Source organism: Hypomesus nipponensis, chromosome 3, assembly GCF_054491055.1.
Source record: "Hypomesus nipponensis isolate SF chromosome 3, ASM5449105v1, whole genome shotgun sequence".
Taxonomy (NCBI): Eukaryota; Metazoa; Chordata; class Actinopteri; order Osmeriformes; family Osmeridae; genus Hypomesus; species Hypomesus nipponensis.
In genome coordinates this window covers 14,453,047-14,466,343 of record NC_140363.1, presented here as the reverse complement: position 1 = coordinate 14,466,343, position 13,297 = coordinate 14,453,047, and the positions used below count along the sequence as shown (strand labels likewise).

The 13,297-nt window shown below is 46.1% G+C and overlaps 1 protein-coding gene across 1 annotated transcript in view; it reads left to right on the top strand.

Moving 5' to 3' along the window:
• ltk (leukocyte receptor tyrosine kinase) overlaps positions 1-13,297 on the top strand; it is a 35,841-nt gene that overhangs the window by 16,636 nt on the left and 5,908 nt on the right. The window contains exons 7-20 of the mRNA XM_084678222.1: positions 729-878; positions 1,455-1,555; positions 1,669-1,829; positions 1,962-2,056; positions 3,521-3,619; positions 4,147-4,321; positions 5,162-5,312; positions 5,517-5,642; positions 6,190-6,346; positions 7,196-7,378; positions 8,470-8,568; positions 9,686-9,838; positions 10,152-10,262; positions 12,963-13,149. Coding sequence (XP_084534348.1) covers positions 729-878; positions 1,455-1,555; positions 1,669-1,829; positions 1,962-2,056; positions 3,521-3,619; positions 4,147-4,321; positions 5,162-5,312; positions 5,517-5,642; positions 6,190-6,346; positions 7,196-7,378; positions 8,470-8,568; positions 9,686-9,838; positions 10,152-10,262; positions 12,963-13,149 — 1,948 coding nt within the window. The remainder of the gene's footprint in view (positions 1-728; positions 879-1,454; positions 1,556-1,668; positions 1,830-1,961; positions 2,057-3,520; positions 3,620-4,146; positions 4,322-5,161; positions 5,313-5,516; positions 5,643-6,189; positions 6,347-7,195; positions 7,379-8,469; positions 8,569-9,685; positions 9,839-10,151; positions 10,263-12,962; positions 13,150-13,297) is intronic.

Below are 13,297 nucleotides of genomic sequence, written 5' to 3'. Positions count from 1 at the left end.
CATAATATAAAGTAACCCTCAAAACAAGCAATCCTCACAAAGTTCACCCATGACATTACGTGATATTGTGTTTGAGAAAAACACATTTTGAGGCGAGTAATTTTGCCTTTGCACCATAAATACACATCGTCAGCTGATTTACATGGATGGAATTAGATAATTTTGCCTTTGAGTGAATTAAGTAAATGAATGTAGTGTGGTAATGGGGAGTGCATGAGAGAGAGGTGTGTCAGGGCAGAGGGGAGCAGGCTCTTAGTCCCCCTGACAGGAGGCTTGCTTCATGCATTTGCTGTATTAAAGTTTAAGGCCGTGATAAATTGTTAATCCTTTGACTGGAGGCTGTGGATTAGACCAGCAGAATAAAAAACTTTGCCTGCTTCTGTCATGGTGAGAGGAGATGAGAGGAGAGGAGAGGAGAGGAGAGGAAAGTAGAGGAGATGAGAGGAGAGGAGAGGAGAGGAGAGGAGAGGAAAGGAGATGAGAGGAGAGGAGATGAGATGAGAGGAGAGGAGAGGAGAGGAAAGTAGAGGAGATGAGAGGAGAGGAGAAAATACAATAGAGCTGTGATTTAGGTTTTCCCAAAGTTTCCCAAAGTTTTTAGGTATTTATGTGTTTCTTAATGTTTTACCCAGGTGTGTGTCTTTCTCATTAGAGTATAAAACTGAACTCCTGCTGCTTTTAAACAGTGACTCACCTGTCTGCCATGTCACCTTTCATTTCCTCCTCAGATGCTCTTCCAATTGGTTCCCGCTGTTCGTTTGAGGGGGGGTCCTGTGGGTGGTCGGTGACCAATGGGCTCTCCTCATGGAGGACGGTCACCGGGAGGGAGCTCACATACAGTGAGGACATGTTGGGAACAACTCTTCACAACTCACCAGGTGTGTGTGTGGTGGTGTGAATGCATTCATATGTGTGTTCCTGTATTAGTGTGTGTATTTTGTGAAGAATGCTGTGTTTAATGGAATGACATAGGCTCAAACTATCTTTCCACGTTTCTCATGTTACATATTTTCGTATCGGATGAAACAGGATTTTCATTTGGATCCAGTTTTTTTCCAAACATCACCAAAGTCAAGGAGCTTAGTCTAGAATGATCCTGGGAGGCTTGCAGGAAATACGACATTCCTGGCGACTCTACATGAACTGTCAATGATTAAGCACCAGTCCGGGACTGTGGCAGCACAGTGCAGCCCAGAGCGAACAAAGCATTGCTATGTTATAACCACTTTCACTGTTAAATTGATTGCTATATTTTGAGCCCAGGATTTCACTCTCCATCCTGTTGATCTCAGTCCAAATGGGCAAGTGTGGCCAAGACCAAACAGGATTTACTGCTCCACCTCTCAGGCCCTCCCACTGTTCCTCCGTGTGAGCCCCATCAGTCATACTCCTTCTGACAGCTGCCCTACGTCTTAATAAGCCCCCCTCTGTGCTGCGTTTTTTCTGTTCCCCAGGGCATTTCCTTTTATTTCAGGTCAGAGAGAATAGTTCCCAGCTGGAGGCCTTCATCCAGAGCGCATCCTTACCCCGTCCTGTGTCCAGCACCGACTGCCAGGTACGTGGATTAACCATCAACTTTCCTTGGTGGAAGAGACTCACGTCAACAAATTTGCTCTTTAAACCCAGAAAGGTTTTTTTTTCACCATCAATCATCGTGTGTGCTTCCAGCTCCATTTCTCCCTCTACCTCTACGGGGACTTTAATGGCACGGTACAGGTGGCCATCATCGATAATGACACTGCCACCTCGCCTCTTCTGTGGGAGAGATCCGGGCGTTGGAATGACAAATGGCAGGATATCACTCTGCAGCTCCCTGGACTTCACCATGGGTATTTGGAACATAATCATCCGTTTGATAACAAACATGTGACATTTGACGGACTCTTGAACATAAATTTCTAATAAATAGCTTTGCAGCTTATCCGGTGGTATTTCGTGGCCCGCCTTCTCTGTTTTAAAAGGTTCTACTTCAAGATGGGTGCCACGTGGGAGCGTGGCTCTAAGGCAGACGTTGCTTTGGATGACATCGCCTTGGGGGCGGCGTGCTTCAACACAGGTACACAGCAGCTCACCTCCATGTAGCAGAGGGGGTCCGGTACTGTGGCCGTGACTTTAAAAGCCCACTCGCTTTTGACCACATGGTGAGAGGTTAGGGTTATGAAGGTTTGATTCCCCGTCTGGGACACGTGGAACTGATCTTTCCCAGATGATGTCTGAGTGGTACATATCCTTGACTTCAACACCTCCATGTGTTGAAGTCTGTGGAAAAGGGCAATATTGAGATGGATATCCTCGTCTGATAGTCGGTAAATAGTAATACTGCAGATCTGTTAAAAAAAAGACAGCAGACTCTTGCTGAAACATCTGAAACCAGATGTAGTGTTCAGTGATGCAGATGTTTTCTGATTGGTTCTAACTGGTGAGAAACCAAGTTTGAACATTGCTCTCCTGGGATTTAACCCGCAGCCCACAATTGGCTATAAAACCCTGCATCACCCATACCATTAGCATGCCAGAGGAACATTCTAGAGTTCCCAAGCAATCAACAATCACCCATCCACCTACGGAACAAATTAGTTTGATTGAATAGACCTGACCAAGATGATATGCAACGTATTATATTGCATTTCATAATGAGGGATATAAAGAGGTTTAATTGAGGAATTTTATGATGTATTTATTAAGATAAATAAATACCAAGATAAATACCAATCAGTTGATTTGGTGTGCTAGGGAGCTGGGAGGCTTGGATGTGGGGTACGTCTTTGGTAATAGTGTATTAACGTATAATGATGGCTACAGTTGAGTTTAAGCCAGATGAGTTTGATCTGGATTACAGCTCCTATTACTCATATCCCTCCAATACATCCCATATTACTTTCAATGTCCTCCTACTCCTCACATCCCTGTCAACATGCCACCAACACGCCCCATCAATAAGATTCCTCTCTCTCTCTCTATCTCCCCCTCTCTCTCTCTCTCTCTCTCTCTCTCTCTCTCTCTCTCTCTCTCTCTATCTCTCTCTTTCTCTCTCTCTCTCTCTCTCTCGCTCTCTCTCTCTCTCTCTCTCTCTCTCTCTCTCTCTCTCTCCTCCCTCCCTCCCTCCCTCCCTCCCTCCCTCCCTCCCTCCCTCCCTCCCTCCCTCCCTCCCTCCTCTCTCTCTCTCTCTCTCTCTCTCTCTCTCCCTCCCTCCTTATCTCTATCCCTCTTTCTTTCTCTCCTCTCTCTCTCTCTCTCTCTCTCTCTCTCTCTCTCTCTCTCTCTCTCTCTCTCTCTGTCCCTGTGTGTCTTTCCTCCTTTCGGCCCCCTCACTCTTATCTCCTCTCAGCTCATCTTTCTTTTTATCATCTCAGCTCTGGACATTAAGTTGCTCCCACAAACTAGTAATTTCTGCTTTAAAATCCACTGACCTGTCTCCTTGTCTCCCATCCTCCTCCCCTCCTCCTCTGATGTTTTTGCAACCGGTAATGAATAAAAGCTTAGTCAACATGTCTTTCTCTCTCACCTCATCTCCTCACAGATCTCAACTCCCTGCTGCTTGGACACAAGTTCTTCCATGACTTTGACCTCATGGGTGATCTGGATTTTTTCAGTCCTCTTCCGGAACCTTCTGCCTCGGGTAGGCCTCAGAGTTGGCCTCTGTTTCCTTTAAGAATCTCCTTGTGATCTCTGTCTGTAGCTGTATACTTCTCTCTCTCTATCTCTTTTTTTTTCTCTATGCATACCCAAACACACACACATACACACACACTATATCTTATATTTTTTTCCCTATGTGACAGTACATACCAGGTGCAAACATGTATTAATGTAATTTCCTCAGAATTCCCCAGTAGATGTGCTTATATGTCTGTAACTGTGGTTGTAGTGTGTAGGACAGGATGTTGAGTCACTGGTGAATGACTCTCACATGTCTTCCTTCCTTCCTTCCTTCCTTCCTTCCTTCCTTCCTTCCTTCCTTCCTTCCTTCCTTCCTCCCTTCCTCCCTCCCTCCCTCCCTCCCTCCCTCCCTCCCTCCCTCCCTCCCTCCCTCCCTCCCTCCCTCCCTCCCTCCCTCCCTCCCTCCCTCCCTCCCTGCCTCCCTGCCTCCCTCCCTCCCTCCCCTCCCCTCCACTCCCCCTCCTCCACTGCCTCTCTGTCCCACAGAGATGTCTCTGATGACGTGGTTTTTTACATCCTGTGGGGCCAGTGGCCCCCGGGGGCCGACGCAGGCCCAGTGTGACAGCGCCTACAGGAAGACCAACGTCTCCGTCACACTGGGGAAGGATGGCCCCTTGAGAGGGGTGCAGATGTGGAGGGTTCCCGCCACCAACAGATACATGTAAATCACTTTTCCTTCTATTCCCAAAAGGAAATAAGGTGGTTTGTGATTTGAATATGGAGGCAATGTATCATCTGCAATCATTTATTTTTAATTCATTTTATTGGATGTAATCAAAACAGATGGAAAGGTTTGACAACCAGGTGTGAGAATGTGCCACAGGGTTAGTGTGTAATTGATTTCCCATGTGGGAAGCTCACAGGAGACTGACTTATGTCAGGTGTTAACAGAAAGCTGGTCAGTGAAGGTTGATTGAAAAATCCTAACAGGAGACATCCCTGGAATAGAGGGAGCTTACCTCCCTGCAGTTGTTCTTTTTTGTGTGTACGGGTGTGCATATGTTTGTGTTATACTCAGGCAAAGTAAGAGGTCCACATACGTTAAACAGTTGCCTGCCTGCTGCCAAGCTTGGCTTTCAACTTGATTTTGAATATCCAGAGATTTAAATCTTTGGTGTAGATAACATGAATTAGCCCCTCCGCTTCAGCATCAGCATCAGCTTCTGCTATCAGAGAAGGGACAGTTACTCGGTTACACTTACTTTTCTACTTGCTCCACTGTTACATTATTATTCAAGTTGGGTTTGTAAAGTATACTTTTCTGTGTTGTCTTCTTGGCTAGTGTCACTTGACAAACGTGTCCCAATGTGATCGGACGTTCCCTGTATCCAAACCTTTTTGTTCCATACTAGCCTGCAAAGCCTTAGTGTAAGGCTTGTCTTCACAGTAGCCTGGGGATAGAATTAGGGCTAGGGTTGAACCCATGGTTAGTAAAACACCACTGTGGCCGCTGGTGGTGCACACGCTCCCACTGTGATTTCCTATGTCATTTCCTCCCCAGGATCTCGGCCTACGGGGCGGCAGGAGGCAAAGGGGCCAAGAACCACAACAAGCGCTCCCACGGAGTCTTCATCTCCGCCATCTTCCCTCTGGAGAGGGGGGAGACGCTTTACATCCTGGTGGGGCACCAGGGGGAAGATGCCTGCCCAGGGGTGAGGAGGGGGAAGGGAGGGGGGAGGGAGGGATGGGTAAACAGGGGCACAGAGTGGGACAGAGGAATGGAACACGTTAACATTTACATTTGAATGAAACAAAATGAACACAATGACTGCGTGTTTCTCACTGGGTACCCCCCCCCCCCTCTCTATTATCTTTATTTCTTCCGTTCTATCTCTCTGCCTCCTTCTGGTCTGTAGAGGAACCCCCTGACCCAGAAGATCTGTCTGGAGGAGTCTTCTGTGATTGAGGAGGGCCACACTGGAGACGGCTCAGGCTGGGCGGGGGGTGGAGGGGGAGGTGGGGGAGCCACCTACATCTACAAGGTAAGACCAGGATTCTTCATGTGAGTGAGGATAGCAGTTAGTCATACTGGGTGGGGGAGAGACGCAGTAAACTGGACGTGCTAAATAGATCAACGGATTACCAATGAAGAATCTTGTGTGAAGAGTACACCATTGTAGGAAAGGGAAACTGCATGAAATGTGCTGCCAACCCCTTCTGGAGAGTTCCTCCAGTCCTGCTTCGCTGGCGCCTATCGACCCATAAAGATGCTAAACAGATAGCCATAGCTTTAGCAGATGTAATTACATGCACCAAAGAATATCTGCGGGGACGCTTAAGGGATTCATCATAGTCTAGTACAGTGGGCTGGTCTTTATATCTAAATATAGAGCTGTGTATCAGAGGTCAGATTTCACGTAAACATGTTAGTCATGTGAAACACCCTTTAAAGTAGTCTTTTCTAACTTCTCACTGTAGGGGAGAAACCTTGAAATTGTATATGTGTGTGCATGCATCAGTCCTTGTGGTTGTCTGTCTATCTGGTTTGATGGTAAGTGAGATGCAAAACCAAAGTTATGTTTGTGTCAGATGGAGGGTGCGGTGCTGGTGCCCCTGTTGATTGCGGCGGGGGGTGGAGGCAAGGCCTACATGGAGGACCCTGACAGCAGTCTAGACCAAATCCCCCTGGAGCAGTACGAGAACGACACCAGCGCAAGCAGCACCAACGGACTCACTGGGGCGGCAGGTATAGGGTCCCTGTCTCTGCTTGCATTGCACCTCACCTGAAGCCTCACCTTTAACCCTTCGGGTTTGGAGACATGCCCAGGTCTCCGCCAGCAAGGAGGGGATGGCAGTCGGAAATGTTTCCTGCCAGCTTGTTCTCCAGTGGTCTTTATCTGAGGAGAACATCTGGACACAGGGATTAGACCAGGGCTCCCACGGCACTTGGTCTCCAGCAGCCTTTTCCCTGCATTCCTAAAATGATACCATGGAACCCTGAGGGGACACCATCATGTGTCTGCAGATCCCTGGTCTCTAAAGGACGCCAAGCATTCTCCGATTGTCTCTCTGGGTGTGTAGATTTACCTGCTCTCTGAGACAGCTGGTGTTTCCCTCCTTGTAAGTTCAGGAGGCCCCCTTCGAGACTAGAAGGAGCCTCCTCAGAACAGGGGCTACGCTGCTTCAGCTCTTCTCCACGCGGCGCTGCTTCAGCTCCTCTCCACGGTCTCTTCTGTCACCAAGGATAATTGTAGTCTAATGCCGCCTGCCACTCTAACACAGGCCAGCAAACACTAACAAAGTATGCGTCTAGGTCGATCATAATCCTGGCTCCATGAGCCCTAGCTCTGTGCCCGGTCCTGACCCCTGAGAGGAGGACATATATGGCAGTGAAGAGGCAGTCGCGGCCCTGGAAGAGTCTCATGGAACATGCCACCTAAATCCTCCATCACCAGCAGGCTTTGGATATACATAGCATCTCTATCTGCTCATCTTACTAAAACACGTTTGTTTACTGAGGTGTGTGTGTGGTAAAGATTCAAAGACGTGTGTGTGCATGCTTATGTGTGTCTTTGTGCATCTGTGTGTGCTGCAGGGGGAGGTGGAGGCTTAAAGGACACATCCAGCTACGTGTGGGCTGGGAAGTCTCTCATGGAGGGGGCTGAGGGGGGCTCACCATGCTCCCAGGCCCTTGCCAAGCTGGAGTGGGCCACCTTTGGGGGTTTTGGGGGTGGAGGTGGGCCCTGCACAGCCGGGGGAGGAGGAGGAGGGTACAGAGGTGAGATTCGCAATATTAGTCTTTGGTTTCAGCATTATAACCCTCTGTTTCTCTCTCTCTCCCTGTTTTTTTTCTCCCTCCATCTCTCTTTATCACTTCATCTCTGTTTTTGCTCTGATTTAACTTTCTCTACCGAGCCAAAGCTCTGTGTGTGTGCAGGGTTTATTGGGGAATCTCATAGCCCGGCACTCCTCTCTAGCAGCTATCAGGTGAATCTGTCATGGCTGTTAGAGCAGAGGTTCAGAGAGTCAGACTCTCACCATCTCTCCTGTTCAGGGCTATAAGCTGAAGTAGAGGCACAATTACTACACACTGACACTATAGTGATAAATAAGGGGGAGCTTGTTTAGATTCTCAACAAAATTATTTATACACCCATTATTTCTTATGTATTTCTTAGAATTATGCTTTATTATTATCTCAGAATGTAACAGAATTGGATAGGTTAAGTGCTTTAGTATTAACATTCTTACAAATTTTAAAATTACATTTAGCCTTTAATTCATCATGACCGAAACGTCAATAGTTACGCTTGGCATGTTGACAAAAGACCAACTGACATTTCCGCCTTAACTTGCATACGCCCACTTCAATACACTATGCACGCATCACTTCTGCATATTGCATAAGCCAAGTCAACAACTTCCTGTAGCAAGCAGTTACAATCAACAATGTACTTAGGAATCTATGTTGCTGCCCTTTAAGCAAGAGGGAAAAGGGGTTCAAATTGTACGTTTTCAGCTACATTGACAATTACGAAGGTAAGGTTTATCTAACTCGCATAGTCAAAGTAGCTAGCTAGGCTAGCTCTAGCTATCTAGGATTTGAGCAGTAACGTTAGCTTGGCTAGCTAGCTAACAATTTTTAGCTACATTATAATGGCCTCAATTATCAGTCATCTTGCTTGCTAGTCTTGTTAACTCGCATAAATAATTGTTCTGTCATATTTGTTCCCTATGGATAATCTGGCAGAAAAAAAATCTGGAAAAGGGAGAGATCCCTGTTAGGGCGACCTGTTATGGTCGATAAAAGAAAAGTGTGAATGGGACTTTATGTAGTCACCATACGTTTGACTTGGTTCTTCATCTCAGGTGGAGACGCAGCGCTGACAGATGACATCACAGCAGATGGTCAGGATGGAATCTCTTTTGTTCATCCCATGGGGGAGATCTTCCTGCAGCCTCTGGCAGGTGAGCTTACACAACCACCAAGAAACTCAGACCTAACAGTGGTGTTTCTACCAACAAGGTTCAAATCACACAAAGATACTCAGAAGTCTCTGTGTGTGTGTGTGTGTGTGTGTGTGTGTGTGTGTGTGTGTGTGTGTGTGTGTGTGTGTGTGTGTAGCGGTGAGGGGGGGGGGTGTGGGGGTGACCACCTGATTCTCATTATTTAGACAAGGAGGGGAAAGGGGTGGGCTGTGTGCTGTGGACACTGACTTCTCTAATTCAGGTCCTCATGGAACTTGTTACCATTGGCGCCACTGTGTCTGTTTATGGGCGGATGTGAATGGATAGACAGCCAATGATTTTTCTTGCCAGCACGACAATATAATTTATTGCACAATCATGTGCTGACAATACTCCTGTGGACTGAAGCAGAAAGCCAGGCTGTCTGTGGAGACAGACACAGACACATAGATTTAGATAATGTCGTCTTCAAATTTAGTTTTTTTGTTTGCTGTCAAACAATTATGCCCCTGGTTTCTTTCTGTGTTCAAGAAAGAAGGCATGGTTGACAACATAAATTCAGTTTGTGTGTGAAAAAAAGAATCAAGGTGAAAAATAAAACATTTGAAAAGTAAAAAAAAAAAGTTTTGAAAGGTGAACAAATATTATTGAATACAAGTTTTTACAAAACAATATTCCAAAGATAAAAAACTATTTGCGAAAAAAAGTAAAAAAAATAAAAAAATAACTTGTGTCGTGTTGTGTTTGAAAAAACCTTTGGGAAAATAGGTTTCGATTTTCTTTTGTAACGGTTGATTTAATTTCACTTGAACTTTTTTTTTACACTGTTATTACACATTTATTATGTTATTACACTGTGCAAATACTTTGTTACTGTACTTTTCTGGACACCTGTTTACTAAAACACTACACACAACAGATAGTAAAAAGTATATGTCAGAAAGTATATGTCAGAGCCCATACTTCTTTACTTTAACTTGAGTGAAAAGTGTAGTCAACTTTTACTGAAACATAAGTATCTGTACTTCTACTTGAGTGAAGGATGTGTGTACCTTTGCCAACTCTGGCAGTGACACATAAATAACCCATCCCTGCTTTCCTTTGCTGTGTCTCTCAGCCATGGAGAGCCACGGAGAGTGTGAGATCAAAGTACAGCTCAACTGCAGCCACTGTCAAACTCAGAGCTGCAAGCGGGACGATGACACCAGACTAATCCTCTGTCTCTGCCACAATGAGGAGGTCCTAGCCAGCGACAATGTGACCTGCACAGGTGACTTTGGTTGCACTCCACCTGTAGCTACACAAAGCTTTTTTGCCTTTGGCAGCAATCCATGGTCAATGGTCAATTCAGGACAAAGACTGTAAAATGAGCATTGGCCTTCCTATTACCTGCTGTAGGCCTTGTGGCCTCATGCTAACCCTTATGTTACCTTATGTTACACTGTATGGGGACTTCACAGTGCACACACATTTATTTTAAACTTGGGTCATTTTTTAATTTAAATAAAACTGAAATAACAATAGAAAAATGCTGGAACCCTGTCTCTACTCTTAACATTTTAGCTTTGCCCCCCCCCCAACAGCATCCCAGGTCCCCTCCCCTGACGGCCAGCTATCGCTTTCGCTGATCCTGGCAGTGGTGGCGTCGACCGTGGTGACGGGCATCGTGCTGACCTGCGCCAGCCTCACCCTCAGTAAGAGACTCTTCCAGATGTGTGTCAACTCTGTGCCCTCCACCTTTCATCGCCTCTGACCCCTGAACTCTGACCCTCGGTCTTAGACATAGAGACAGACTTGACCCCTGACCCTTGGCCTAAGACACACAGATACAGACCTGGCCCTTGAAGCTGTTGTATCAAGGGAAAATGTTGACTGACCGAGTGATTTTGCTTATGTACAGAGTAAAAAAAAAATATATATATATAAATCAAAGATGCTTTTTACACTACAAATGTACATTTCACTATACAAGTTGTATTCTGTGGAATAAGGATTTGCAGTGAATTTTTTCAGTTTACATTCCACACCCATTTTTTGTTGTGCACACATATTGAGTATATTAGGGGCAGGAGTATAATGAGTCTGACAGACTGATGCCTTGTTCTAGTATACTTTGTTATTAAAGTGGGCCATTGTATCAAACTGTTAGCATATATAGTACTAACAGCCTAAAGGGGTGTCTTGGCATAGATAGGTCTATAAGATGGGGAGTGGATTGTAGTTCTACTATAGGAAAATCCCACTGGACTACATTTGGTAGGTCAGAGTTAAGCAACACATTCACCCTACGTAACAGACTTCTGCTGGGAAACCTACTGTGGAGAACAGGGGAGAAACTGAATGGTCTTAGAGTGTCAGAGTGGATGTGCCACTTTTCTGTAGTTCAACATGAATGGAAAGGCCCTCTGTCCCCTATTCCCATTTTCCCCACCTGGAGCCATTCGTATCCTGACAAGGGGTTCAACATGGTCTTGGTTTCAAACAGTTCCAGAACAATATGGTACTTAAACAGAGTCCTGTGGTTCTCAAATTACTGTTTGTTTTTAACTGAGGGTGAAACATTGTTTCATTGTTGGAAAGCTTACCGCTTATAGTTGCACAATAAAACTGCTTTAAGAGGAATGATTAGGGAATAACTTTAACAGACTGCTATTAACCTGTTATTTGTAGATTTTTTGTTCCAAAAAGGAGAGGTCACTAAGCCTGATAATAATACTAGACTATTACTTTGTCTTGACAGGGAGATAGGTATATAATGATTGCTGCTATGAATATACACTTTATGTCTACTTATGTTTAACCAAATACCTTATCTTATTTGTGTGTTTTTTTTTAAAGACTATAGGACAGTGAGGGATTAAGTAATATTTATCTTTTGGATGTCCATCAGTTGCTGTGAGAAATGGGAAGTCCTTCACTTCCTTCTCCTCCTCCTTTTCCTTGTCATTCCCTTCGGCTCGTCCTTTTACTCCATCCACCCCTCTAACTCCTCATCTTCTTTCTTCACATCTTGTCCACTTCTTTCTCCTCTACTTCTCCCCATCCTTCCCCTATACCCACTAACTCCGCACCCCACCCCCCTACCCAGGGCTCTCCCTTCCCCTCTCCTGATGCAGGAGTGCTTTAAAGCACCTCTCCCGCCATCTTAGTCTAAATAAAGCACAGTTGACTCAGTCCTGGGTGAACTGTACTGTAGAGCCCTATGGAGATGTGCAAATGGCTGACTGGCTGGGAACAACTCCTCTCATGTCTGTTCTTCAGCACCCATCAGCTGGTAGAACTGGGCTTTGGAGGAGGAGGGATTCCAGCCTAGAATCTTACAGTATCAGCTTAGCTCTTACTGAGCCCAATCAACCAACTTCTAGGATACTGTGATAACATATCGCACATGAGGACAACAATTATGGAATGGTTGTCAGTGTTTGTTGCTGGAGTTGACAGAACCAACCAGAAACCCTTTGCCCATCCATTGCTGGTTTGATATCCAGATATGTAGAGTTTGACTTGAACACTAACTGTACCAAGCTGTGCCACAACTGACTGTGTAACTGTGTATGTTTCCTAATGCTGAATAAAACCCTCCTGTAACACTAAGCTAAATTGCGGAGTGACAGTTCCTCCAGGCAGTGTTGTCAGTACACTACAGGATATGACACGCACACATGGAGTCTGCTCCCAGAAGCATGTTGTAGCTGGAGCTGAAGGGCCTGATGTCTCATTGTGTTTAATCATCAATGACCTTATCATTACCACAGTGTGTAAGTTGTAAAGACATTATAGGGCCCCTGAAAAACAGTAAAACACCCATTACATGCAATGTACACACACACACACACACACTCCCTGACACTCACACACACATTCCTGGAGGAGGTTAACGGTGTCTCTCCACCTGAGCTCTCCCCCATGCAGGGTGGTAGTCTGTGTCCGGGCGCCCTCCCCCCTCCTCCCCCTCCTCCTCCTCCTCCCCCTCCTCCCCCAACCCCCCCAACCCCCACCCCAGTCCCGAGCATCTGCACCAGCGGCTCGAGCGGTCGGCAGTGGGGACCTCTTACCTGCACGCAGCGCCCCCTCCCCCCTTGCAGACTACCAGCCTGCATCGGGGCTGCCACCTCCACGGAGGGTGAGTCCTCACTCACTGGAACGGTCACTGGCACTGGCTTAGCTAGTCTCTGGAGCATGGGTCAGGGGCTGGAGGCTAGGATCATTCATTCAGCACACACCACACAGCTGCCGAGTTACAGAGTTGATGTATCAGTGTTTTGGGACGATAAATAAAAAACATAGTAACAAGGTTTCCCTCTCTGTCTCCTTCTCTCTCTCTCTCTCTCTCTCTGGCTTTAATTCTCTCTATTTCCCTCGTCTTTCACTCTCTTCCTACCCCCCCCCTCCAGTCTACTATCGGAAGAAGAACCAGCTCCACGCTGTTCGTATGCGTCTGCAAAGTCCGGAGTACAAGCTCAGTAAGATCCGCTCCTCCACCATCATGACGGACTACAACCCCAACTACTGCTTCGCTGGCAAGGCTGCGTCGTTCTCCGAGCTCAAGGAGGTCCATCGCAAGAACATCACCCTCCTTAGGTACAGACCCATGTGCAAACACACACACTCACACATACAGTATACACACACATACATTACATGTATACACACATATTCACACACAGAATCTGAATTTGGTTTACACAAACACAGAATTTACTGTGGCAGGGAGGTGCAAACATTAAAC